A 25703-nucleotide genomic window follows, 5' to 3' on the forward strand; every position below is an offset into this window, starting at 1 on the left:
AAAAAGCCAAATTTTGTAAAAGTATTACTTTCTTTGTAATCAAAAGAGAATGGTCCATCTTGCAATTTCAAGCATGATATGAAAGTTCTGATTACTTGCCAAGCTTATGCATTAATTTTGCATCAATATAGAAACTCACCAAGATACAAACCCGCTCAAGGGTGTAAGCCAAAATTTCGAAAATGATAAGAGCATGTCCTTAGGAATTTTGTTTGCAAGGGAACAATTCTCAAATGAAGGTATGATCTTTGCCTGCTTGCATAACATTGAGAAACCCTAAAAGGGACAGTCCCAGAACCGCTCATGCATTAGTATCCACCTGAGCCCTAAGGGTCCTCGACCCTACAAGGGCATGCATGCATTTGTTGATATCTTTCCATAAAGACAAGCAACTGAGTCTTTCCATAGAGACAGGAAAGAGGCCAAATTTTTCTTCAAAGTCACCAAAGGGATCAAACTTTTTTTTCCTTGTATCAGATGCCTTTGTATCGAAATTGGTTTCTTTGTCCAAGGATCATTGTGAATATTGTATCAAAAAAAGATCTTTGTATTTGCTTTGATTGTTGCAAGAACCTTTGCTATACAAATTGTGCCAAATTTTTCATAAAAAGGACATGGTGTTGTGCCTTAAAATTTTCATTGTGAAAAAGGGGTTCATCCCAAGATTTTTCAAAACCTATGCAAATGTTCAGTTGCTTGCCACAAAGAGTTTTGCATCACTTTAGAAACTCATTCAATGACCAGAAGTCCAAATCATGGAACTTCTCCCCCTTAATTGCAAAATGAAATAAGGCCATGCTTAAAACATTTGGACATAAAACTAACATGAGTTTGGTTTTTTGTTTCCATCATGAAAATACCTCAATGGTGATCCCAACTCCTCACTATCCTGTTCTTTCTCAAGGTGTGAGACAAAATGTGGGAAGTTCGGGCTCCTTGCATCTCCAAGCTTGTACAAAAGGATATGTGGCAACAATGAAGAGTGAGTCGAATGCTGAATGGAAGCAATGGACCATTTTAGTCAAAAGACAACATTCTTTGGTGGGAATGCAAAATGGGAATTGGTTTCCTTCATCTAGTTGCAAACCAAGGTCTCAGTTCATATATGGGCTCTTCAAGATGATTTGGTTGGACTCACTGCCATATGGCATTTGAAATTAGAAAGGAATAAGCATGAGTTACTACTGAATGCTCGTACCATCATTGTCTCGACATTATGGTAGCTCCTTAACATTTCAATTGATAAAAAATGGAAGAAGAGGATGGGGAAACTTTCTAGAGGAAGTACTCAAAGATGAAAAGAGAAAGGGGCACCCAAGTGTGCTCTCTAAAACTTGAAAATGAGATGATCAAGACATTCCCGAAAATGTCTAAGGCTCCAGTCTATGGAGAGATCAGCAGGACCCAAGTCCATGGGTTTTGTTAGTCTCATAACCCTAGGGGAATGAATTGAGGATGGTCTGAAGAACAAGAAGCTTCTAGAGATATTCTCCTTTTCGTCACACTTTAGATGATAGACTAAAAAAGGCTAGTGCTACCAAGAAGACCCTTGATTTGGCTTTTGCAATCCAAGCCAATTGATTCATATGGTTAAGATTGATGTTAGCAAAGTCTTTGGAGTTAACTCTTCTTAAATTTCCATCAACAGCATAAATTCCTAAGGGTGACCAATCCTCCTACTGCTTGTCAAGATGATTTCATGATTAGTTTGTATTCGACTGTTCCCAGCATTGAAGAAAGGACTTTCAGAATCAGCCCTTTGGGCATGCACACCAAAAAGGTCAAAGAGGTCACATTGAAACAAAGGTGGTAGAAGATAGATGAGTCAGTATTAATTCGAGAAAAACTATGGAACTTCCCTAACATCACTTCCAAGTGTGAGAATTATGACCTAATGGTGGGCTCCCAAGTTCGAGTTGATATGTAGCCAATCTTTGCTTATAATGCTTGTTAAGGGACCCTGATTTCACTTCAAATATCTAGTTGATGTTGTTAACTAGTTGCATGAAATTTTCAAGAAAACCTTAAGAATAGGGAGGATGTTGAAGCTCAGCCCATTTTGAAGACCTTTATGGGATCAAGATCTCTTTTAGAGGGAATGTATTGCCGATGCTAGGCTCAGAAAGACCAGGCAAGTCTTGGCTCGTCTCCATTAAGAATCTTTAAGAGGCCATTTAGATGGTCGAAGAACCAGACAAATGCCATACTGGGGCAATATTTTTCTCGATTCTTCTCCCGTGTAAAAAGGGGACAAAGTCAATGGCCGCAAAAGAGTCACAGATTCCTATGCAAATCTCACATAGGGCCGCCTTTGCAAGACAGATTGGTCATCCAGAAATTCACCTTAGTTAAGGTCGTGACAGAAACTTGTTGAACCATTTCTGAATACATAAGCCATGAGAAACTCATTCAAGAACTCACTCAAAGGAGTTGAAGATCACAGTAAATATACTTTTGGTTACCTTGTGGATGTAACATCTCGATCAATCAGCATGAGACACCTATATTGTACATGAGAATGGACAATTAAAAGGATGCATGAGGCCACTCTATTGAAGGAGGGCCTATGTATTTCCAATTTTTTCAGATCCTTTCGGGGCCATGATTCCCTACCAACCTCTATTCTTTTGAATTTTCTTTTCGGGAATTTTCTTTGGCCTATCAAATTTCAAGCAATAGAAACATAACCTAAGTTGTTACTTCAATAATGTTGACTAATTTCCTTTAGGGAACCCACCAAGGGTCTTAGATTCCCTACCTCAAACATGAACAGCAGCCAATTCTATTAAGGCATTAAAAGAGGGATTGGTGAGATCAGTGATCCACAAGATGTCCATATGGACCAGAAGAAGGCCAAGCCTATAGGTGCTCCCAATATGATACTAGGGTAGATTTTTAGTGGTCTCATTCGTATATTACTACTAAAAGTCCATCTTGTGTAGCCCCCACATTATCCATGAAGGCTAGCTACCACAAGTTTAGGAGCGTAATTCAGCCAAAAATTGGAGTCGATCCGTATAGCTTGCAAGCTCTTTTGTTAAAGCGTCCCAAAAGGGTAAAAAGAACCGAACATATCTCTAACAATATCAACCAACTTGAACTTGGTTTTCTTCAGCTTGCCTTAGTAGGTTTTTCCTTCGAGTCTTCTCCAAATAAAATCTTCTTTCACCTTTAGGCAATCTAGGTGATTCCTTCGGGTCTTCCTAAACAAGATCCTTTCTTTCCCTAAGTATCCTGGGATGTCTTTGGGTTACTTGATATGTGAATCCTTACACCCTTCAGTTAAAAAAATCTCACCAAGTTGTGAAAGTGATTGAGAGACCATGGAAAATGCCACACTAGGGTAGCTTTTTTCGTACGGTCTCACCCCTTCAAAGGGACTTCTAGACAATCATCTCAACATCATCTTGAGCTTTTAGCACGAGCTATAGTTGCAATTTCTTTGCAAGATCATTAGATGATCCTACAAACTGCTTAAAGCATTCCCTCAAAGTTTGACTTCCACATTGATAATAAAAAATGGCAAACCAAGCCTATATTCAGGGAGAAATGTAAAATGTCTCCAATTTTATCGAATCTTACCATGACCCAAGTCTTTGTCTAACTTTGTCCATTTCCTTTTCAAGAACATTCCCAATGGTATTAGGACCACCTTAACCCTGGTGATTCACTTAAAAATTCTTGAATGCATGAGAAATAAGCTTCGACTACTTCAGTGATACAAGGAACATGCTTTAATCAAGCTGACAAGTCATCACTCACATCACATTATTCAATGAGTAGTGACAACAAAACATCTGAACATTTGTGATGCTACAATCAGAGAGCCGTTTCCTTGCTCAACATCTGGGTGACAATGCCCCATCAAAATATCAAGGAATCGCATTAGCATCCCTTCTTGTTGACTTCATATTGCCTTCATATTGCCTTTCTTAGGTCCCTAATGTGGCATGTTGCCTTGATAGGTCATTTCAATGATTGACATGAAAATGAAGTTTGTTACTTGTGCTTTACAAGAACCTTCACCACCGATCAGAAAATCTTCATCCCTAGATGTTTGTCAAGCATGGAATCAATCATCTAAGACCTCTTTGCTAGGTGGAGACCTTTATCCCCTAAGTGGATTTTTGCATGAACTGCTGGATATTGGGAATGCCATCCATCGAAAAAACTGGAACCCTAGTATGGCCTTGTTAGCTCATCCCAGACACTTTCCCAACAAAACCTTCTCTCATCTCAGTTCGCTTAAGTTTGTTGCAATCTTGTCCATTTTTCTCAAAATGCCTTTTCCAAAATAAAATCAAAGCATAAAGGTTCAAATCAAAACACCAAATCATGAAAATCTATGCTTTGAAACACATACATCTTCTAAGAGTGGCAAGTTGATGCCAAAACCCTTTTTGTAAGGAAAGAGTTGTTTGAGTGAAGTGCTTATCCCTTACCAGGGAAGAGGGACATGTGATCCCCAAACACTCACATCATGATGTCCTATCTCAACAACCTCGCATTCATAAAATATTCACCACTTTTGCAAAGTGTCATATTCATTTCTCATATTGACAATCACCCTTTGGGAAGGCCCTACCCAAAATTGATGTGGACCCTAAATCATTGAATGACCATATGTTCAAGTTTCATTGACCAACTGATTGGATTTGAAATGATGGAGGCATTTGTTTCAGCTATCCAAACAATTATATCACTTAATAGCCCATTTGAGCCAGAATGAAAATGCTTTTTCCAAAATTAACCCAAATTTATAATTTGGCACTCAAGCTCCTTAGGCTAAGAAGTGAGCGCTTAGGATGATGGAGAAAGGCATTCGTTCCACTACCGTCCTGCTTGGAGAGAAATATCCCTTGCTACCCAGTTGAGCTTGTTGGATTCTCTTCTTGTTTAACCCAGTCAACGATTACTCCCCCCCCCCCCCCCCCCCTTAGTACCATGAATCAAACACCCTCCGAAAGGAGCAAGGCATATACGCCAAGGCGAGGTGCTTCACTACTTTAAACTAACAATTGAGGCCGTGAGATGCAACCCTTGTATCTCTCTCCCACTAGATGTTTTAAAGAAAAGGTTTTTAATTATAAAACATGCATAATCTTATTACACATAGTCTTAGTACTTTTACATGTGAAAACACTTAGAAAAATTTCTAATTTTATTTCTTTCGATCGATCGAATGTGCCCCTCGATTGATCGAAAAAATTAAAAAATTCGAACTTGACCTTCTGACTTGTTTGATTGATACTCGATTAACTTTCGATCGATTGAAAAACAAATTCGATCAATCGACCAGCAATCGAAAATCAATCTATTTGAAAAGTCTGATCACTGTTTCACTTGATTGATCGAATGTGATTTTTGATCGATCGAAAATCGCAAAACTCAAATTTCCAGAAATTTTCTAAGGTAGTTTTCTTCGTATTTTCTTGAACAAACAACTTTCAAACGAACATGATGGTCAGAGAATGATATCAAAACTAAAATTCATTGATGCTAAAGTCTTAAAGATCCATTTAACATACTTAAATTCAAATTTAAACAACATCATAACATCAATATCAGTTTTTATCAAATCATAGTTTCATCAACCATGCAGAAAATTAAATGCATAATCTTCAAACAACATGAAACTATAAATTCTAATTCCAAAATTCACAAAACATGTTATACAATTCAAAATTGATAACCTGGCTTTGATACCATTTGATAGAAATAAGTATGTACGCAGCGGAAAAATAACGGATCTATATCATTCGAAGTTGACAACATGCGTTAAGTAAATTTCAGAATTAGAGAACAAGTGAGCGTACCTTGAAGCGGTGAATTTCAAAACCGAACATTGAAGCACTTAGGAATACTTTTAATCTTCACTCCAATTTCACTAACGCCCAAGAAGTGTGGACTCTCAATTGGTAACAAAGGGATGATTAGAGAGTGACATACACTCACTTCCACACCATTACAATGTTGTTTTTCTTCCTCAGAAAATTCTGTACGTTTTTCCCTTTTGTATCTAACCAATTATCTAATTGAGCTGGCCTCATGGGCCTTTCCAATTGGGCTTAAGTGTGTGGCTCGGAGTGGGACCAAAAGGGACCAATAAGACACTAGCTCCAATGGGCCTTGGGCTTTTCTGTCAACTCTTAACAAGTCCAAAGTTGTCATTAACTATATTTAATACAACTATATAAATATAGTTACACTCTAGGTCTTATCTATAAATTATATCCCAAGACTTTATTATACATACAACCCCTTCATCAAATATTCGTAATAATACAAAGTCAATAATGTAGACTGCCACTTTGTAAATTACTACATCTTAATCCTTGAGTACCCGGTTTAATCCTTTAATGTTATTCATTATATATTTATGAAATCCAATTCAATAAATATATACTTTAGTCTTACTAAAGTGGTTAGGCCTAACTCTCTGAATAACAAACTCATTAAACTTATCTCAAGTGCATACTTTATATCTCCATTAAGAGACTATGAATTTCATATTGAGAATACATGTTCCATCAATACTAAATGTGGCTGCCCAACATACTGAGGTTTTGACCATTACTATAGATCTCACTCCTGATATATCAAAGCAACCTACACCTCATGATCAAGTCCATTATTCTCTTAGGATTAAGAGTTCATGCAAATACAAGTCGTGAGATTTATTATTCATATGACAGTCATTAGAAAAATAATAAATCTCACAGCGGTCCAGTTCAATATGTCTTAACCCTTAAAACATATTAGCACATCAACTAGAAGTCTCCACTTCCATGATCAAGACAAATCATCGTGGTTGATAAGTTATAGTCTTCGCAGATGAAATGCCCAATTTCATCACCGACTACAAAATATAATTCTGAGTTTACAAAGAAATTGTGATTTATATCTTTTGTGACTTTTCACATAAATCACATACTATGCATCTCATGGACTAAATGATAATGTCCAAATATTCATGTTACCATTATTTCAGATAATAATAAAACAAATTCATTAAATACAATATTAAGTCATACATAATGTCATACACAACGTCAAACTTAATATCTTACATAGCATCATACAATAGGATTTAAGGGCACTAATCCTAACACACATATGGACGGGTTAGATGATTACAAGAATCTCATGCTAGGTGACTTCCAAGATTTGAGTTCATCAAATGAGTCCCTAATTGAAAAAATTGAGAAAAGAGCCCAAATCAATCAAATGACCAAGTCATGGGCCAATCAAGTCAAATGAAGCCCCAAGCAAAGAAAGGGCAAAAGAAAAAATTCAGCCGGAAACAATCAAGTGACATGGGCCAAAGAAAAATCACATGAAAGCCCCAAAAAGATGAAAATGGACAAAGTTCAAGAGATGAACTCAAATTGAGGATATAGCCAAGCTTAAGAGGCAACCAAAAATATTCTTGACAAAGTGTAATCCTTGACTTTAGGAAACCCTTTAATAAATTTTTTTGCAAAAATATCCCCCTGTAATCCTAGGAAAACCATATCCTTACATTATGGTACTAAGTAAGTCCTTGATTGAGAGCAACTACATAGTTTATGGAGCTTGTGCCAAATAATCACCCACATGTGAAAGTTTTGAGCCTGACATCCTTTATTTCAAGCACCTAATTAACCCCAAGGCCACGTTATAACCTAAAAAAAGACCTCACTGATCACTGAAGATCGGTTGGTCATGGGACATTGAACATTTGGTCAATCATTGATGACAGAAAATTATTTGCATATGCCAAGGTGTCATTACTCAAAAAGGGTAGGGTTCTCTCCCAATCCCTACTTCAAACCCGAAGAGTTCAAAAAGCCAAACACACCATTCAAGTTCTCCCTTCATGAGATAAAAAAAGGGGGGACATCCATACATTTGATAAGCATAAACACTTTGCTCAAGAATCCTTTCCTACGAACATGTTCCCTATTCAGGGTAAATGGTAGCCATCGAGCACATACACTTATAAACCACATAGGAAACATGGCCTTATCAAGCCTCTCTTATGGTACATGCATTCAACCAGATTTTCATGATCATGAATGAATTTCCAAAAATTTTGAACTTGGTTTTCACAACCAATTGAAACAGAAGGGAAAAATGATGACCCTCAAAGATTTCAAATGATAAGGATTGGTGTGCTGTCATAGGCAACCAAAAATAAAACCTATACTCCTAAAAATATATGTAGTAGTGCAAGTAAGGATTGTTCCCAGAGAGAGTATCTAGCTTAATTTTATGCTACGTGAACAAGGAGGGCGGGGGGGTTGTGTATAATGAAAACAATTTTAAGAAAAACAACTAAGGAACAATTCAAATTAAAGTATCAAAATCAATCAAGAGAACAAACCTTGGTCCAAGTCAACATCCACCATCGGAATTTTACAACTGATCATTGATCCAAGTATATATCAATTCACACTTTGAATATTCACTGTTGGAACTATTTTCCTATCTCTCCTTAGTTGCAGTCAATTAGAAAACAAGCGATCTAATTAACCCTAACTACTAAACAACCCAAGACAAGTGCTAAAGGTTTAATTTAGTAGTAGCCTTAAGAATTAGAGAGATCGATGAAGCTAAACAACACAAACACAAGCGGTTGCATTTAATTTAGTCGAGCGTTCTTCCAAAGATCTAGTAATTTCTGACGCAGCAAATCATTAAATCTTGGTTTCTTCACAAGTTAGAGAGATCAAACAATTACAGATTTGATATCTAACCTAGCAGTAGATTGAAACGAATAATAAACTAGTAGACCTCCTAGTAATTAAACGAGACAATCATGAAAATAGGCACAGAAGAACATCCGATATTCAAAGCATCCCAATTTATTGATTCCGAGGCTTCAGTTTCCTTCAACCAAGTATAAAACTTTTAGCCACACAGAGCCATGACAGAAAACTTAAAGGAGAAAATTAGAGAAGAGGGGAGAGAGAGGTGTGTGTGTGTCTGTGTAATTCTTATTTCTCCTCCCCTTTTACATGTTAATTCCCCATTTCCCAAGCCTACAAAATCTCCTAAAAATATTTCAAATGATAACATCCAAATCTGACTAATTAAGGAAAAATATTAAAAATAAAACAAAGTCCTAATATAACTGGGAAAGTGGTGTTTTTCAGCTGGAAATTTCATGCATCAGATTTGGAGGCTTCCAAAAATAAACCACATCAGATCTGCATGTTAGAATTTCAAGCAAAGGAACATTCCAAAACGTCAACAGTGCAGGTGCAGCAATTTCAAGCCCGATTTCGACCTTGATGCGGCCCGTATCTCTCAAAGCTCAAAACATGAAAGTTGTAGATCTTTGTCTTGGCGTTTCATAGCATCTTGAATCATCTCAATCGGAGCTCGGATAAGAGAGTTATGCCCAGATTACGAAGTGATGTCAAAGCTATCCAGAATCACCCAATTAACTATGCTTTGCACTTTATGCCTCCATTTGCATCCTAAATCAAAATATAAGAATAATGAGTACATTTAGGCACCAAATAAATATAAAATACTAAACATTAATAGATAAAAATATGACATTTTGCATTCTCATCAAGGATTCCAAATCCTCCAAACTTTTCAAAGTCCAGAAAATCTGTGGGGGTTATTCATTTCTTCCCAAGGAATTTCTAAAAAAATGGGTTTTAAGATTGCAACAGCCTATGCAAGCCTCTCTCAATCATTACCAGGCATCTTCAAAAAGACTTCAACCCAAAAGATTCAATTGCTCAACCCCAGGTTTTAAATACCATTCGAGCATCGTTGCCTTGAACACTTTTCGAGCCTCTTGAACTCATCCCAATGGCAGATGCCTAAGTCATTACTCCAAACATGACCCTCAATGCCCAAAGATTGTCCCCAGTCTCAATCCTGATACTGGGGCCGTTTTATTTCTGATACTTTCAAATCATGGATGGTATTCCCTTTATCCAATAGAATTCAAGATATCCACTAGGGTGTGTGACTGGAATCTAAGTCAATTTTAAGGAAATTACGAGGGGTAAGTGAAGTCGCCACTGATCATTGGGGTTTTCTAAGGTGTGATTGGTCATTGACTCTATTTGATTTTATTATTGATCGTAGGTTAAGAAAAAGGTCGTTTTTCCTAATCTAATGTGGATGGATAAAAAATCTTGATCCTTGAGTTCGGAAGTCTTGTTAGGTGCGGGAAGGTGTTAGGCACCACGCAACGCTTGTCCGAAAATAGTCCTTTGTTTTGGTAAAAACATAATTTTTAGACATTGGCAATTGAATACAAGCTATTGGCATTAGCTTTCGGGGCTTTAGATATTTGGTTTATGAATGGGTATGGTCCCGATCGATACTTTCCAAGTGTGTTTGAAGTCGTTGCCAAATTTCCAAAGTGAAAATCTGGCAACGTTTCGCCATATTTTTGTGACAGAAATCCAGTAGTGCTTTGTGTCAGATGTGTCATAGCACACCAAACACTATTCTTACCAAGCTTTCAATGTGAGAATACGCCAATGGGGATGCCCTATTTTCACAACAGAAATCTGGTAAAGTTTCGCATTTGGTGCGCTATGGTGCACTGGCAGGATTTCGCATTTGTGTATATGGTGTGTATTGAAATGCTCACACCGTGACAAGCCGAAGCCCTCCAAAGTATCAAGTACATTGACGCATGTTGTACACATGGGGAAACCAATGTCACTTGGTGACATGGATCAAGACAATCAAACCACGATGACCGTGCACACAATATAGCATGAATATGCACCTACAACAATTGTTTTGAGCGCATACCCATACTACAAGGTCAAGAGCTCTCATGACTTGAGAGGGTCACTCACATAGCCATGAGAGTCCGTCATACAAAGTGCACAATCACCCACACACACCCAGGCATAGGTTGGTTTAGGAATGGGTATGGTCCCGATCGATACTTTCCAAGTGTGTTTGAAGTCGTTGCCAAATTTCCAAAGTGAAAATCCGTCAACATTTTGCCGTATTTTTGTGGCAGAAATCTAGTAGCGCTTTGCCTCAGATGTGTCATAGCACACCAAACACTATTCTTACCAAGCTTTCAATGTGAGAATACGCCAATGGGGATGCCCTATTTTCACAACAGAAATCTGGTAAAGTTTCGCATTTGGTGCGCTATGGTGCACTGGCAGGATTTCGCATTTGTGTATATGGCGTGTATTGAAATGCTCACACCGTGACAAGCCGAAGCCCTCCAAAGTATCAAGTACATTGACGTATGTTGTACACATGGGGAAACCAATGTCACTTGGTGACATGGATCAAGACAATCAAACCACGATGACCGTGCACACAATATAGCATGAATATGCACCTACAACAATTGTTTTGAGCGCATACCCATACTACAAGGTCAAGAGCTCTCATGACTTGAGAGGGTCACTCACATAGCCATGAGAGTCCGTCATACAAATTGCACAATCACCCACACACACCCAGGCATAGGTTGGTTTAGGAATGGGTATGGTCCCGATCGATACTTTCCAAGTGTGTTTGAAGTCGTTGCCAAATTTCCAAAGTGAAAATCCGTCAACATTTTGCCGTATTTTTGTGGCAGAAATCCAGTAGCGCTTTGCCTCAGATGTGTCATAGCACACCAAACACTATTCTTACCAAGCTTTCAATGTGAGAATACGCCAATGGGGATGCCCTATTTTCAAAACAGAAATCTGGTAAAGTTTCGCATTTGGTGCGCTATGGTGCACTGGCAGGATTTCGCATTTGTGTATATGGCGTGTATTGAAATGCTCACACCGTGACAAGCCGAAGCCCTCCAAAGTATCAAGTACATTGACGCATGTCGTACACATCGGGAAACCAATGTCACTTGGTGACATGGATCAAGACAATCAAACCACGTTGACCGTGCACACAATATAGCATGAATATGCACATACGACAATTGTTTTGAGCGCATACCCATACTACAAGGTCAAGAGCTCTCATGACTTGAGAAGGTTACTCACGTAGCCTCGAGAGTTTGTCATACAAAGTGCACAATCACCCACACACACCCAGGCATATATATATATATATATATACACATCATGCCCAATGCTATCACACAGAGCGGGAAAGTAAACCAAACATTGCCAACATCCAAGGGTATGGCATTGGAAGGTACAAGAAATATAAAACAGACATTGCCATACCCAGGGAATGCGACCCAAGCAAGGAAAAGCATGTGAAACACATAGAAGGGAAAAGAACATGTTATCAAACAAAAGAGGGGTGTTCTAGGAGGACAAATGTAGGTTTGGATCAAGTATCCATAGTTCCATTGGATTGGAGTATGGATGACACACAAACTTATGCATAACATGTAGGCAAGCGTGCAAAGATGCAAAGAAGAAAAGAAAGCCAAACGTGAAACACTAAAACATCTAAAGGCTGGGTTTCTTTTTTTTTTTTTTCTTTCTTTTCTCTTCCTTTTATTTATTTATTTATTTATTTATTTATTTTTGTGGGAAGGGCTGGGTTGAATTTGGGTATATTGTTTTTGGGTTAAATGGGCCTCAATGGGTTTTTAGTTAAAACCCAATAATCACTGGGTCTAATTGGGTTGATGTCCATTTAACCCAACTAATAATTGTGTGGGTTTGGGTTTAATTAGAAAAGGTGAGTTTGGGTGGGCAAATGGGTTTGGGCTTACTTTGCCACCCTTATCACATTCATTTGTGCTTTTAATAATATTTGTGAGATTATTTTTAATATTTAAATAATATTTATCATATAAGTTGTGTATAAAATTATTAACTGTGGGAGGGGTAGAATCCGAGCACAAATTAGCACCAAGTAGGCTCGACCTAGGGAAAAGGGAGTCCCATTCTCCTATGGTTATAAGTTAGTATGGAGGTAAGAGACCAAATGTTGAAATTGAGGAAGCCGAACATTCAAGGAGTTCGAAGAGCAAGGTTCCTCGGAAGGTTTTATACAAACCACCGAGAACGAGGGACAATATGCCAAAGAAGAAGAAGAAAGAAACATGCAAGTAAAGAAAAAGGAAGGTGCCCAAATAAAGTACCCATCACCTCCGCATTCAATGCACTGAGAGCCGCATTAATGGCGGAATGACCCCTAAACAGTACCCTTATAGCTTGCAACACATTCCACCACCTCCACCAAAGCCCTGATGGGACAAGTATCTAAATCAAAATCACTGGCTATACAAGTAGAGGGCTGAGATGCACCACAAATAGATATATAAGGAAAGGGAATTCCTCTAGAATGAAGGGAGAAAAAATTAGAAAGAGAAAGAGATATTGTGTAACAGCATTCTGTAACCAAGATTTGAACAATATATGAACTAAACATCCTCGAAGTAGCCCGATGAGGAGATAAACAGTGAAATCTTGTTCTTCGTTTGAAATTAATTGTTGTTTTTATGATTGAACATGAAACTTGACCATCAAAGTGTATGCAAGCTAACCTCAGAACCCCACTATGGACAAAAAAGGGGGAGTCGCCACCTAGTTTTTGCAATGGCCTAGGAACCATATACATAGCTTCCTCTTGAGGAAGGACCTTTTGATCTTCCTACCAAAGATATGGGTTCAGAGTTAAAGTACGATCTTGGGAAGTTGTTAGGCACCCAAAACTACCCAATCCTAAGGTTGGCGTCCCATCATTGTGTCTTATGTCTTAACCCTATTAAAGGCATACTTAGTATTGTTATTTTAACTCACATACACACTAACATACATCTAACACTCAACATGGCATCAAACATCCCGAAAAACCTAATCATTCATCTATCATGCTTATCAAACAAAGCCTACCATACATCTAACCATGCATATCATCACATCATAGATCCTAACATTCATCTAGCATGGCACCTCCTAACATGAACCCTAGCATGCTACTATCATCGTTTCATCATATCTTATCCAAGGCAGAAACATAGGAATCACTGAATCAAGATGTAAACAAGATGAATCATGTTATCAACCAAAGCATCAAGGACACAAACATAACATCAAACCTAAACAAAGTCATATCACAAATGCACATAGATTATGAGTGCATGACTTACCTTACTTACCCTGCAACAACTCAGCACCTATGGCATCATGCATAAGCATGTGAATGCATAGTCATAGCATTAAAATAAAACAACATAAGATAAACCCTAATTCTAATATGTGAGAGCAAACAAACAATTAAACATGTGAAACAGAAGCTTTGAAAAAATAAAAAATACAGAAAAGAGCCTATATAGAAGCATACATGTGAAAGCAGAAGCAAAAATAGATAAATAAAAATTAAGGTCTCTGGGCAAGTTTATGTGCATCCATGAACTTCCCTGCATGCATATAATCAAGCCTACATGCGTAAACAAGATTATGTGCACATGGGTTTCTACCCAGAAGACTCTAAAGACACAATAGAACTTCAAAACGATAAATCTAACATCCTAACATGCTTTTAAAACATACAACTATCTAAACCTAAGCTAGATAAACATATTAAAGCATATTACAACAAGAAACTAAGGCAAATAGAAAGATTAAATCATAGAAAAAGAAAAGAAAAGGAAAAGAAAGGTTTAGACTAATACCTTAAAGAAAAGCTCTTCAAGATTGTTTTTTGACCGCTCCCTTCAATCAAATCTATTCACAATTCAATAAAAGAGTGATTAGTAATCTTAAACTCAAATATCAAGGCTTGAAAAGGCCCTAATCAAAAGAAAATTAACTTTAGAATGTCTTGTGAAAAAACTTCCTATTTGATTCATTATTTCTAGTGAATCTTAGTTTTTTCTTGTGAGATTTTTGTGTGTTTTGAAAATATACCATGTAAGGCTACTTATAGTGTCAAAATATGGGTTTGGAACGACTCTCAAACGATGTGGGATTCGTTCCAAACCTCAACATTAATGCAAAAAACTTGCCTTATGTGCACACAGTAAAGGTTTCCTTGGCCTTATTTTCCCAAAAATAGATTTATTTTCTCATTAAAAGGTATATTTTTCATTTTAACATTTCTCAAGTCAATTTAACATCTGATTGGGCCCTAAACCAAACTTAGGTCTTAGAATTCAGCATCATTAGGGAATGGGGGCCTAAGTCGTAAGGTGTACAAAATGCGGTGTCTATAGATGCCCTCTTTTGATTCGTATGCTTTGCTAATGAAATCAAAACAATAAGAGATAAAACATTTTGTTTCGAAGTATGGCTCAAGCCCAAGTGACGCACATGACACACATCACACATACATGGGGCGAGTTGTAACTCCAAAGAGTTGTATGGGATTTGTATGTCCAAATTCCTACCTTTGTTGCTAGGGAAATAAGCAATGACAGGTTCACTATCTCAAAATATGTTTTGCCAATTGCAAGCAAAAGGAAAGTGACTTACTATCCTAGAGTCATTAAAAAGAAAAACAAAGGTGCTCTTATGAGCTCAAACAAACAAACAAGGGTGCTTTTACGAGCTTAAAAGTATATACATCTGTGGTGTCCATCTAGGGCTTTTGCCTCAAACTTCTTCGAGTGATACTTGTCTTCCATCTCTATCTCTACATGTTTTGGTGATGCTCTTGCCTTAGGGTGACCTTGGTCTCTATCTCCATCTCAACCTCTTCTACCATGCTTGCATGTTCAATTCTCGTAGGATATGTGCGTGAATTCTGCATGATATGCCTGCACGTTCAACTCCTAAAGAATATGTGCAAAAGTTCTGTGTTGTATGGGATTTGTGCCTACACATTCATTTCTCAAAGGATATGTGTACAAGTTCTGTGTTCAGGATTGCTTGACTTGTATGGGGTTTCATGCCTACATATTCAATTCTCATAGGATATGTGCTTGAATTCTATGTTCTTCCTTTCTGACTTGCTTGACTATTTTTGGATGAAAGATCCATTTGGGATGCTAGAGGACTCACTGGGGAGTATAATTCTATTGGAAAGTGTTTTGGTGATGATTCTGACTTACCATGAAGTCTTAATGGTGCATGGCCCACTAGGGGGGGGGGTAGCTTACTGTGGATTTTCTGATGGTGTGTTATTTACTAGGGAACTTTCTTCCACTAGGGAATAACTATCTTCTTCTTTCTTATGACTCACTGAGGACTGATGTTGACTCCACCCTCAAGAGGATTTTACCAAACTCTACCAGGAAATTTTTCTTTGCAACTCTCGAGGGAGCTGCTTCAATGCCTTAGACTCTCGAGGGAATCCATCTTATGATACTGGATTTACTTGATGATCCTAATTCATGGAGGGGTTTTCATGATGATTTTTTGGTCCACTAAAGGATGTTTGATGCTTTCAATCCGCTGGGGATGTTTTTTTTTTTTTTTTTTTTGGATGATTTTAATCCACTAGGGATATTTTCAATGCTTTCGATCCACTAGGGAGGCTTTTTTAGGGTATGTTTGGTAACTGTTTTTTTCCCCTTGTTTTCTATTTCCAAAAACAATTTTCTATTTTTGAGACTAAAAAACTTGTTTAACAACCCAAAATGGATAGAAAACAAAAACTGTTTTCAAAATTCAATTTGTGAAGGAAACTGAAAACATGCAAAAAGTTGTTTTTAGTTTCTAATTTTTAAAAGTCAATGAAAAAATACATTTAATTTAATGAATTTGTTTCATTTAATGAGTTAGCATTAGAGTTCAACTCCTAATAACAACATATTTTGGTATTTTCTTTTTTTTTTTTTCTTCAAAAAACTATCTTTTTAATTTCAACTAACCAAACATGTTTTTGATTTCAAAAATACAAGAAATTTTTTTTTCTCTTTTTATTCCCAAAAACAAGTTTTTGAAAATAGAAAACAAAAACTGTTAACAAACATAACCTTAGGGTTTTGGTGCTCCTTGCCTACTGAGGACGTTTTGTCAATTTTGGGTGTATTTTTGAATTTTCCTTTGCACTTCTAGCCTCATAGGAACTCTGTGGGGATATCTGAATTTTTTTTTTTTTTTTTGTAAAACTACATGTAGTTTAGCAAGGAGGCCTAAACTAAATGTAGTTTAGCCACCAGGTGTGTTCTAGCCTGTTCATATTTTTTCTCCAATAGTTACCAATCTTTTTTTTTTTCACTCTTTTCATCTTCCTTCATCTCTTCATATTCTCTAACTCTCTCTACAAAAGCCTTTTTCCTTTCTCTCATTCCCTCACAATCTGACTCTCTTCCTTCTTTTTCAATCTTAACTTCTCTCTCAAATTTTTCTCATCTCCTTCAATGGCACCTAACTCCAAAAAGAGTTCTTGCATCCTCTCCACCAATGCTTTCCATCTCACTCGCTGGAATGGAGTAGTAAGGCTAACATCGGCTCCTCCCTTAACCTACAGATCACAGTAACACCTTTTGGAGGGCATAAAGGCTGAATTAGTAATTTTTCAAACATCTCTCATTTTTCAAGTTTTCCTTTAATCTTCCATTTTTATTTGTTTTCAGGCCTATAAATGTATAGGTTTTGATTTGGGATGGGTTTAGATTGAAACCTGACACTCTAGGAGGAGTAGGAACATGTTTAGGTTGAGTTTTGGTTGAGAAAAGTTTGAAAATGTTGAAGAACAACCTTCTGTGTTCATTCCTATGTGCACAGATTTGGGCCTGCGTGCATGAACGTGTTTTTGTGTGTGTAGCCTGGATTCATGCGTACACGGGCTTGTTCTTGCATGCGTGTATCTGTTCTGCAATTTATGCGCACGTAGGTTCCATCCTGCGTATGTGTGCAAAACTCTGCGTACATAGGCCTTTCCCTACGTACACATGGCACCAGGCAGAAACCCTAGTTTAGGCATCTTAGCTCATTTTTCATCTATTTTTCATCTATTTTCAATTTTAACATCATCCTTCATCATTTTTTAACTCAACTATATGTCCCGTGTCACATTTCATCCTATTATGCATCCAATATCACTTAATCATGAATTTCATCTCATTCTCTTCTTGCAGGTTTCAGCCCTATATCCTGGTAAGGGTAGTTCCAGCCGGGTCTTGGTGTGGTACTCTATCCTAATCGAGGAGACTCAATGTTAATACTGTATTTTGTCTGACCTTGACTTGCGTGCCAGACCCTGAAAAATCCAAAAATATTATATTCTCTCCATGGGGTTGTGAGAACATCTAGAATGACGTGGCGCAACCCGTTCGGACACCGAAGCACCCAAAGTGTATTTTTCAGATAAAATGACCAAAATGTTCTCGGTCAACCTTAGGTTGACTGAAGGTCAAATAAGGTCAAAATCCTCACAAAACAACACTTTTCATGGTTTTTCACCAAACCTAAGCTTCTCAAAGATTTTTGACCGAGTTTGACCTGAGGTTAATCTTGGGTGGGCAACCTTAATTTTGATCTGTCATCAAAATGGGTTGAAATGAATTCCATTGCAAAGATTAACAAATTCTCATTTCAACAACTATTCATGGGTCAAAATCGGAGTTAGAACGGCCGAGATATCACGAAAACCGGGATAACACACTAATCGATGCATAGCTAACATCCAAGAGCCATAACTTTCGATCCAACCGTTGGATTTTCAAGATCCATACCTTTTCAGAAATAGGAAGTCACGATCTTTCCAAAGGTTCCAAGATCAAGCCCATCCGAGGAGGTTTTGAAGGTGGAGGCCCTACAAGGGCTGCTACCTTGAAAATCATGCTAGGGCTATAAAAAGCCTCAAGCACTCTTCAAACAGAAAAAAAATTTCTCCCTTGGTTCTGCTCTCTGCCTGAATGTCTTCTACATGTTTTTCCTTCTCTTCCAAGCACAAAAAATACAAATAAAAACACATCAAAGCCTCTTGATTCTTCACCAAAAACACATGGTATTATTCTTATACCCATTCTTTTTCTCCTTGGTTCTACACTTTGGGATTTGGGGTTTGGGGGTGTGGATGTAGCTTTTTAGGTACTATCGGCACCCCTAACCTTCTAAATCTTTTTCTAGCGTTTATCTTACTCTTTTTGCTTAAATAACATGATTTACTGCTTTCCTAACATGTTGCTTGCTTTATTTGTGTTTCTAGCCTAAATTTCCATGCTTTTTATGCTTTTTGCCATGTTTCATACTTAGATCTACATCCTTACATGCTTATATGTTTAGATCTACATGCTTTATCCCTTATGCCATGTTTTCCTATGCTTTGTTCCTCTTTTTGTTCCAAGTTGATGTTAGGGTTACATGCTCACATGCTTGTATGATGTTGTTGGCTATGCCTTGCTTGGATCTATATGTCTCTGTGTTTATTTCCATGCTATATGGTTAGATCCTTGTCTTCACATGCATATATGCTTGGATTCATGTTCTTCCATGTCTATGTGCTAGGCTTCTACACGTTTACATGCATGTTTCTATGGCTATATGTCTAGATTTATGTTTTCACATGCCTATGTGCTTGGATCTATATTCTCTACATGCTTTATGCCATGTTTGTGTGCCTAGACCTAGGCTATGTTTGTCATGTCATATGCTACTGTAGCTCTTTCGTTGCTTTGTCTTTCTTTCTTATGTTTTGGCCAATTGGTACGGACCTGATCTTGACCCTGTGGTCTTTGTCATTGTCTATACACCTTGGCTCACATCAAAGGGTTTGGATTACCTCTATTTTCATGTCTATGCTTGCTTCTTTCAATGCTTTATGCTTGTGTTAGCCTTTCTAGTTCTAGGTTTTGCCACGCTTGACGCCCTTAGCAGGTTTGTGGTTGTGTGGTTACATCCGACGCTCATGAGGCCTTGTTTGGATGTAACCATTTAGGATGCATCACCATGATGTCAGTTACTTCATGCATACCTTTTCCCCTTTAAGCTCCATGCAATGATATGGTTGTCATGCTTGTTTGTGCCACCCGTAGGCTTTTTATGCATCTTTACATGCTTGCTTACATGTTCATACATGAGTCTTGCTTCCTAATGTGTTGTCCATGATTCAACACAATGAAGTTATGGACATTTGATCCAAACCTACATTTGTCCCTCGCAAATACCACCTTTTGTTTATTTTCTTATTTGTTTGTCTTCTCGTTTGTTTGCTTGCTTTCTTGTTTCTTTGTTTGCCATGCCTACCACGTTTATCTGTTTTAAGCCTCTTTCGTATGCTATTTGCATCTTTTCTTTCCATTACTTGTCTACTGGTTTTTTGCCTTTGCCTTTGCATATACGTACATGGAGCAAGGACGCATAGAGCTAGGGCACAATTTCCCAGACGCAAGCAAAAAGGGCGTGGATGCGAGCATGTCAATATAAGCCAAGCGGCTGTGTTTAGTAGTTTTAGGGGTCTAGCCTCTCCCATTTGGTTATGTACTCTTAGATGGTTTGTATTAGGTATATCATGCTATGTACCATTCACCCTCATCTCTAGAGTGTGGCGACTCCTGTTAATTTTCCTGCACTTATATTTTGGGTTATACTCTAGGGATGTAGGCATTTACTTTCCTACTCTATATGCTTGCATTATGCATGATGTATGTATATATATACCTACTTGCCCCTTCTGATGTGACTGTCATAGTCCATGTCACCTAAGGCAAAGCGATGCTTAATTTCCACTATGAAAGTAAGGTGATATGTTGCCGGATTTTCGCTGTGGAAATCTGGTATTTTGCCTGGACGCCTTAGGTAAGCATAGATTGGGACCATACCTATTCAAAAGCCAAACCTCAAAGCCCCATGCATGCAAAGCCTCGAAAGCCAATGCCAAAAATCATGCTTTTTACTTCCAATCTCCAAAAATTAAGGTTTTATCAAAATAAAGGACTGTCCATGGATAGGCGTTGTAGGATGCATAAAACCCTCCCCACACGTAACCAAACTTCCAGACCTAAGAGTCAAGATTTTTTGCCATCCACATTAGATTAGGAAAAATACCCTTTTTCTTATCCTAGGATTGGTAATAAAATCATCTAGAAACAGGTGACCAATCACACCTTCGAAAAACCCAATGATTGGTGACGACTCCACTTACCTTCGGTAATCCCTTAAAATTTGGCCCAGATTCCTATCATAACGCCAAGGGTAGACCTACCTTCCTCCACTGAGAAAGAGAGCACCCAAAGCCCCGCACGAACCATGCCACCACTATTACACATACACACAACACACTTGTACATGGCATGATATACCTAATACAAACCATCTAAGAGTACATAATTAAATGGGAGAGGCTAGACCCTTAAAACTACTAAACACAGCCGCTTGGCTTATATTGACATGCTCGCATTCACGCCCTTTTTGCTTGAGTCTGGGAAACTGTGCCCTAGTTCAATGCGTCCTTGCTCCATGTATGTACATGCAAAGGCAAAGACAAGAATCCAGTAGACAAGCAATGGAAAGAAAAGATGCAAAGAGCATACGAAAGAGGCATAAAACAGATAAGCGTGGTAGGCATGGCAAACAAAGAAACAAGAAAGCAAGCAAACAAACGAGTTGCCTATATGTCTAGATTTATGTTTTCACATGCCTATGTGCTTGGATCTATGTTCTCTGCATGATTTATGCTATCTTCCATGTGCTTGTGCACTCGATGCCATGTTTACATTCCTAGACCTAGGCTATGTTTGTCATGCCATGTGCTATTGTAGCCCTTTTGTCACTTTGTCTTTCTTTCTTGTGTTTTGGCCTATCGGTTCAGACCTGATCTAGACCCTCTGGTTTTTGTCATTGTCCATACACCTTGGCCCACATCAAAGGGTTTGGATCGCCCCTATTTGCATGTCTATGCTTGCTTGCTTTTATGCTTTATGCTTATGTTAGCCTCTCTAGTTCTAGGCTTTGCCAGGTTTGATGCCCTTAGTGAGTTTATGGTTGTGTGGTTACATCCGATGCTTATGAGGCCTTGTTTGGATTTGGTATGCATCAGCATGATGCCGGTTGCTTCGTACATACCTTTCCCCCTTTCCGCTCCGTGCAATGATATGCTTGCCATGCTTGTTTGTGCCACCCGTTGGCTTTCTATGCATCTTTACATGCTTGCTTACATGTTCATGCATGAGTCTTGCTTGCTAGTGTGTCTTCCATGCTTCAACACAATGAAGTTATGGAAATTTGATCCAAACCTACATTTGTCCCTCACGGACACAACCTTTTGTTTGTTTTCTTGCTTGTTTATCTTCTCGTTTGCTTGCTTTCTTTCTTGTTTCTTTGCTTGCCATGCCTACCATCCTTATTTGTTTTATGCCTCTTTCATATGCTCTTTGCATCTTTCCTTCCATTGCTTGTCTGCTGGTTTCTTGCTTTTGCCAAGGATACATGGAGCTAGGGCACGGTTTCCCAAGCACAAGCAAAAAAGGCATGATACAAGCATGTCAATATAAGCCAAGCGGCTGTGTTCAGTAGTTTTAGGGGTCTAACCTCTCACATTTGGTTATGTACTCTTTTAAAACCCCTTCCTTCCTCCTTCCCTCCTCTCTTAGATGGTTTGTATTAGGTATATCATGCCGTGTACCATTCTTCCTCATCTATAGAGTGTGGTGACCCTTATTTATTTTCCTGCACTTATATTTTGGGCTATACTTTAGGGATGTTGGCATTTAATTTCCTTCTCTGTGTGCTTTCATTGTGCATGAGGTATGTATATATATACCTACTCACCCCTTCCAATGTGATTGTCATAGTCCATGTCACCTAAGGCAAAACAATGCCTAATTTTTGCTATGAAAGTACGGTGACATGTTGCCAGATTTTCGCCATTAAAATCTGGTATTTTGCCCAACGCCTTAGGTAAGCATAGATTGGAACCACATTTATTCAAAAGCCAAGCCTCAAAGCCCTATGCATGCAAAGCCCCGTAAGCCAATGCCAAAATCATGTTTTTTACTACCAATCTCTAAAAATTAAGGTTTTATCAAAACAAAGGACTATCCTTGGACAAGTGTTGTAGGGTTCCTAACACCTTCCTCACACGTAACCAAACTTACGGACCTAAGAATCAAGATTTTTTCCATCCAAATTAGATTAGGAAAAATGCCCTTTTTCTTAGCCTAGGATTGGTAATAAAATCATCTAGAAACAGGTGACCAATCACACCTTAGAAAAACCCAATGATTGGTGGCGACTCCACTTACCTTTGGTAATCTCTTAAAATTTGGCCTAGATTCCTGCCATAAAGCCAAAGGTAGACCTACCTTCCTCCACCGAGAGAAAGAGAGAGAGAGAGAGAGAGAGAGAGAGAGAGCACCCAAAGCCCCGCACGAACCATGCCAAACACTGTTACACACAAACACACACTACATACACGTATCATTTGAGAGGGGCCTCCAACAAGGGCCCCATATGTGTGGGAGCGTCGCCACGGTAGGTGGTTGAGCAAAGGCCCGACGACGATGGTGATTTTTCATTCTAATGATTAAGGCCAGGTGTTAACACTCGAGGCCATATCCGTGCTACAGGTTTTTGAGCCCATTATTTGTCTGATGCCTGAAAGGTCTGCCAGTGCTGTCTTGGCACAAACTATGGCTGAGAGATGGTGGGACACTACCCACACCTTCCATATTGCTATTCGGTAATCACTCTTCATGACTTCCACCGCATAATTGGCTTACAGTTTAATGGGGTCCCGATTAGTCTAGAGGATGAGTCAAGCATTTGGTTAGGTGCAAACTTGCTAGGGAGGAGGTATGTTACTGAGACGATTTGCTACAGTAATCTTAAGGCGGACTTCATGCATCATCTATGAGGGACAGCTGAGGAGTGTCTCTTAATGGCTAGGGTCTTTCTGCTGTACTTGTTGGGGGTGTACCTATTCGCCAATAGTGGTAAACAGTGTCCTTGAGGTAGCTAGCTCTTTTCTAGGACTTTGAAAGGGCTCGGGCTGCCAACCGGGGGCTGGCATGCTTAGCCTATTTTACTCCTCCTTGGACACTCTTAGTCGGGGGACTCTACGCCAACTAGTGGGGCCTTGGAAGTTCCTTGAGGTTAATTTCTTTCCCTTTTGTCTTGTAACTCATGCATTCTCAACCTTATGGTCATACATCCACATGCCATCTAGGTTATGACCATGAACCATATTCCTATTGATTGCATTCATACCCATATCTTACAAACTATTACCTTGTAAACTGCCAAATCTATGTCTTGCAAACTGTATCATATCTAAACCTTGCAAACTATCATCTTGCAAACTATACCATGACCTTTTGCAAACTGTCCTATCTTTTCAGCGCTGGGTCGTGGAGTATGGCCTCATTACTCGAGGGGCTGAGGTGGACTTGAGGAGGGTCACCTCAATTCAAGCTCATCTCGACAAGCTATCTCCTAATGATGTAAGTCAGAAACATATACCTCTTTCCACTATTTGTGTGCTTCTTAAGGTTCTCTTTCTAACCTTGTGTTGTCACAGATCATATGGAACCCTTGGGCCAGAGTTGCCCCAATAGCAAACCCGGGCTTAGAGTTAGCTACTATTGTTTCTAGTCTCTCTCAACCCTTTGAGGGTGGTGGATTGAAAATGATCTACTTGGTAGAGAGGGTGTGCTGCCAATTGGCAGGGGAGGATGGGCCTCGGGTTCCTATGGACCCTCTAATGTTCATGCTTGCTCTTGTTCCATGACAAATGAGGAGTATGACCATGAGCTAGATTATGACGAGTTTAGTGTGACTCGCCTCATACCTTCCCTTACCGTTCCAGTATGTGTTCTTACTCCTCTTATTTCCTTTAATTAGTCATCATCTACATTCTCGTACATTAGTAACACTCAAATGAAACACTTATGTCAAGATGGCCCTGCTTCCAGTGCTCTTATTAATCCTCCCCATTTTCCTTGGTCGATCTATGCTTACGGCCTTGGTGTCTTTGCTTAAGAGCACCCTATTATCCATAATACAAATGTCACGGGTTACCTCTTTCCTGAAGGCACCTAGGCGATGAGTTCTCTTTCATCCATATTCTCTTTCTTTTCTACTCTTGCACCCCAACACTTGTTCTAACAACCTTTCCTTCAAAATTCAGCCTACTGTTTAGGAGCATAAAGAGCTCATTTTGCTTGCGAGAAACCTCAAGCTAGAGTTGACTGAGTACTCCTGGCAGCTATACGATAGTGGGAATGGTAAGGATGATGATGATAATGATGGCGGTGATGGTGTGGGAGGTTCAGAGTCGACTCCGAATTACCAGTCAAGGAAGAGGAGTTTCTGATGATCTTGTAGATAGCATAGCATAGCATACTTTCTTTTTGTTGCTTTTATTACTTTTCTTTTTAGCACACATGCTTGCACTTTTAGATTTTGTTTGAGACATTGGGTTATATTTTAAAAACATCCTTTATATTTATGCTTTTATTTGGGATATGTACTTAAATTACAAACTTGTGGAAACTTTGTGTCATTATGTTATTCTTGGAAACATTGTGCTTAAATTTTTCCTTGAGCCCTTTGGTCTCTCCCTTGCACCTTCTCATACCATCAAGTTAAAATGGATGAATCTTTTCTCTCAATCCCTAATTTTTGCCTAGGTCTTCTACCTAGCGGGATTCCTCTAACTTTTGCATGGATTTCTTTCGATTTTCAACCCATCGAGGCTCCTTATATCGTCTTTTAACTTATTTTTTTTATTTTTCTCTCTCTTTCTTTTCCTTTCACTCATGCCTTCTCTCCTTCTCTTTTACCTGCTCCAAATATGGCCATATGAAAGGCTCCAATTGCTTCAACCAACTTTAGAGTATAAGAAATGACTTAAGGCTGTCATGAAGTGGGTTCACATAGCTGAGAAAGCTTACAAAAAGTCCAATCAAAAGAAAGAAA

The 25703-nt window shown here is 38.6% G+C and overlaps 1 protein-coding gene across 1 annotated transcript in view; it reads left to right on the top strand.

Annotated features, from left to right (window-relative positions):
- Positions 1 to 25098, top strand: part of LOC136061643 (probable LRR receptor-like serine/threonine-protein kinase At1g05700) — a 48333-nt gene extending 23235 nt beyond the window's left edge. Inside the window, exons 8-11 of the mRNA XM_065759665.1 lie at positions 24125 to 24226; positions 24304 to 24356; positions 24452 to 24590; positions 24925 to 25098. Of these exons, the coding sequence (XP_065615737.1) occupies positions 24125 to 24226; positions 24304 to 24356; positions 24452 to 24590; positions 24925 to 25098 (468 nt within the window). The remainder of the gene's footprint in view (positions 1 to 24124; positions 24227 to 24303; positions 24357 to 24451; positions 24591 to 24924) is intronic.
- Positions 25099 to 25703: the final 605 nt, after the last annotated feature.

Source organism: Quercus suber, unplaced genomic scaffold (assembly GCF_002906115.3).
Source record: "Quercus suber isolate HL8 unplaced genomic scaffold, Cork oak 2.0 scaffold_337, whole genome shotgun sequence".
In the NCBI taxonomy this organism is placed as follows: Eukaryota; Viridiplantae; Streptophyta; class Magnoliopsida; order Fagales; family Fagaceae; genus Quercus; species Quercus suber.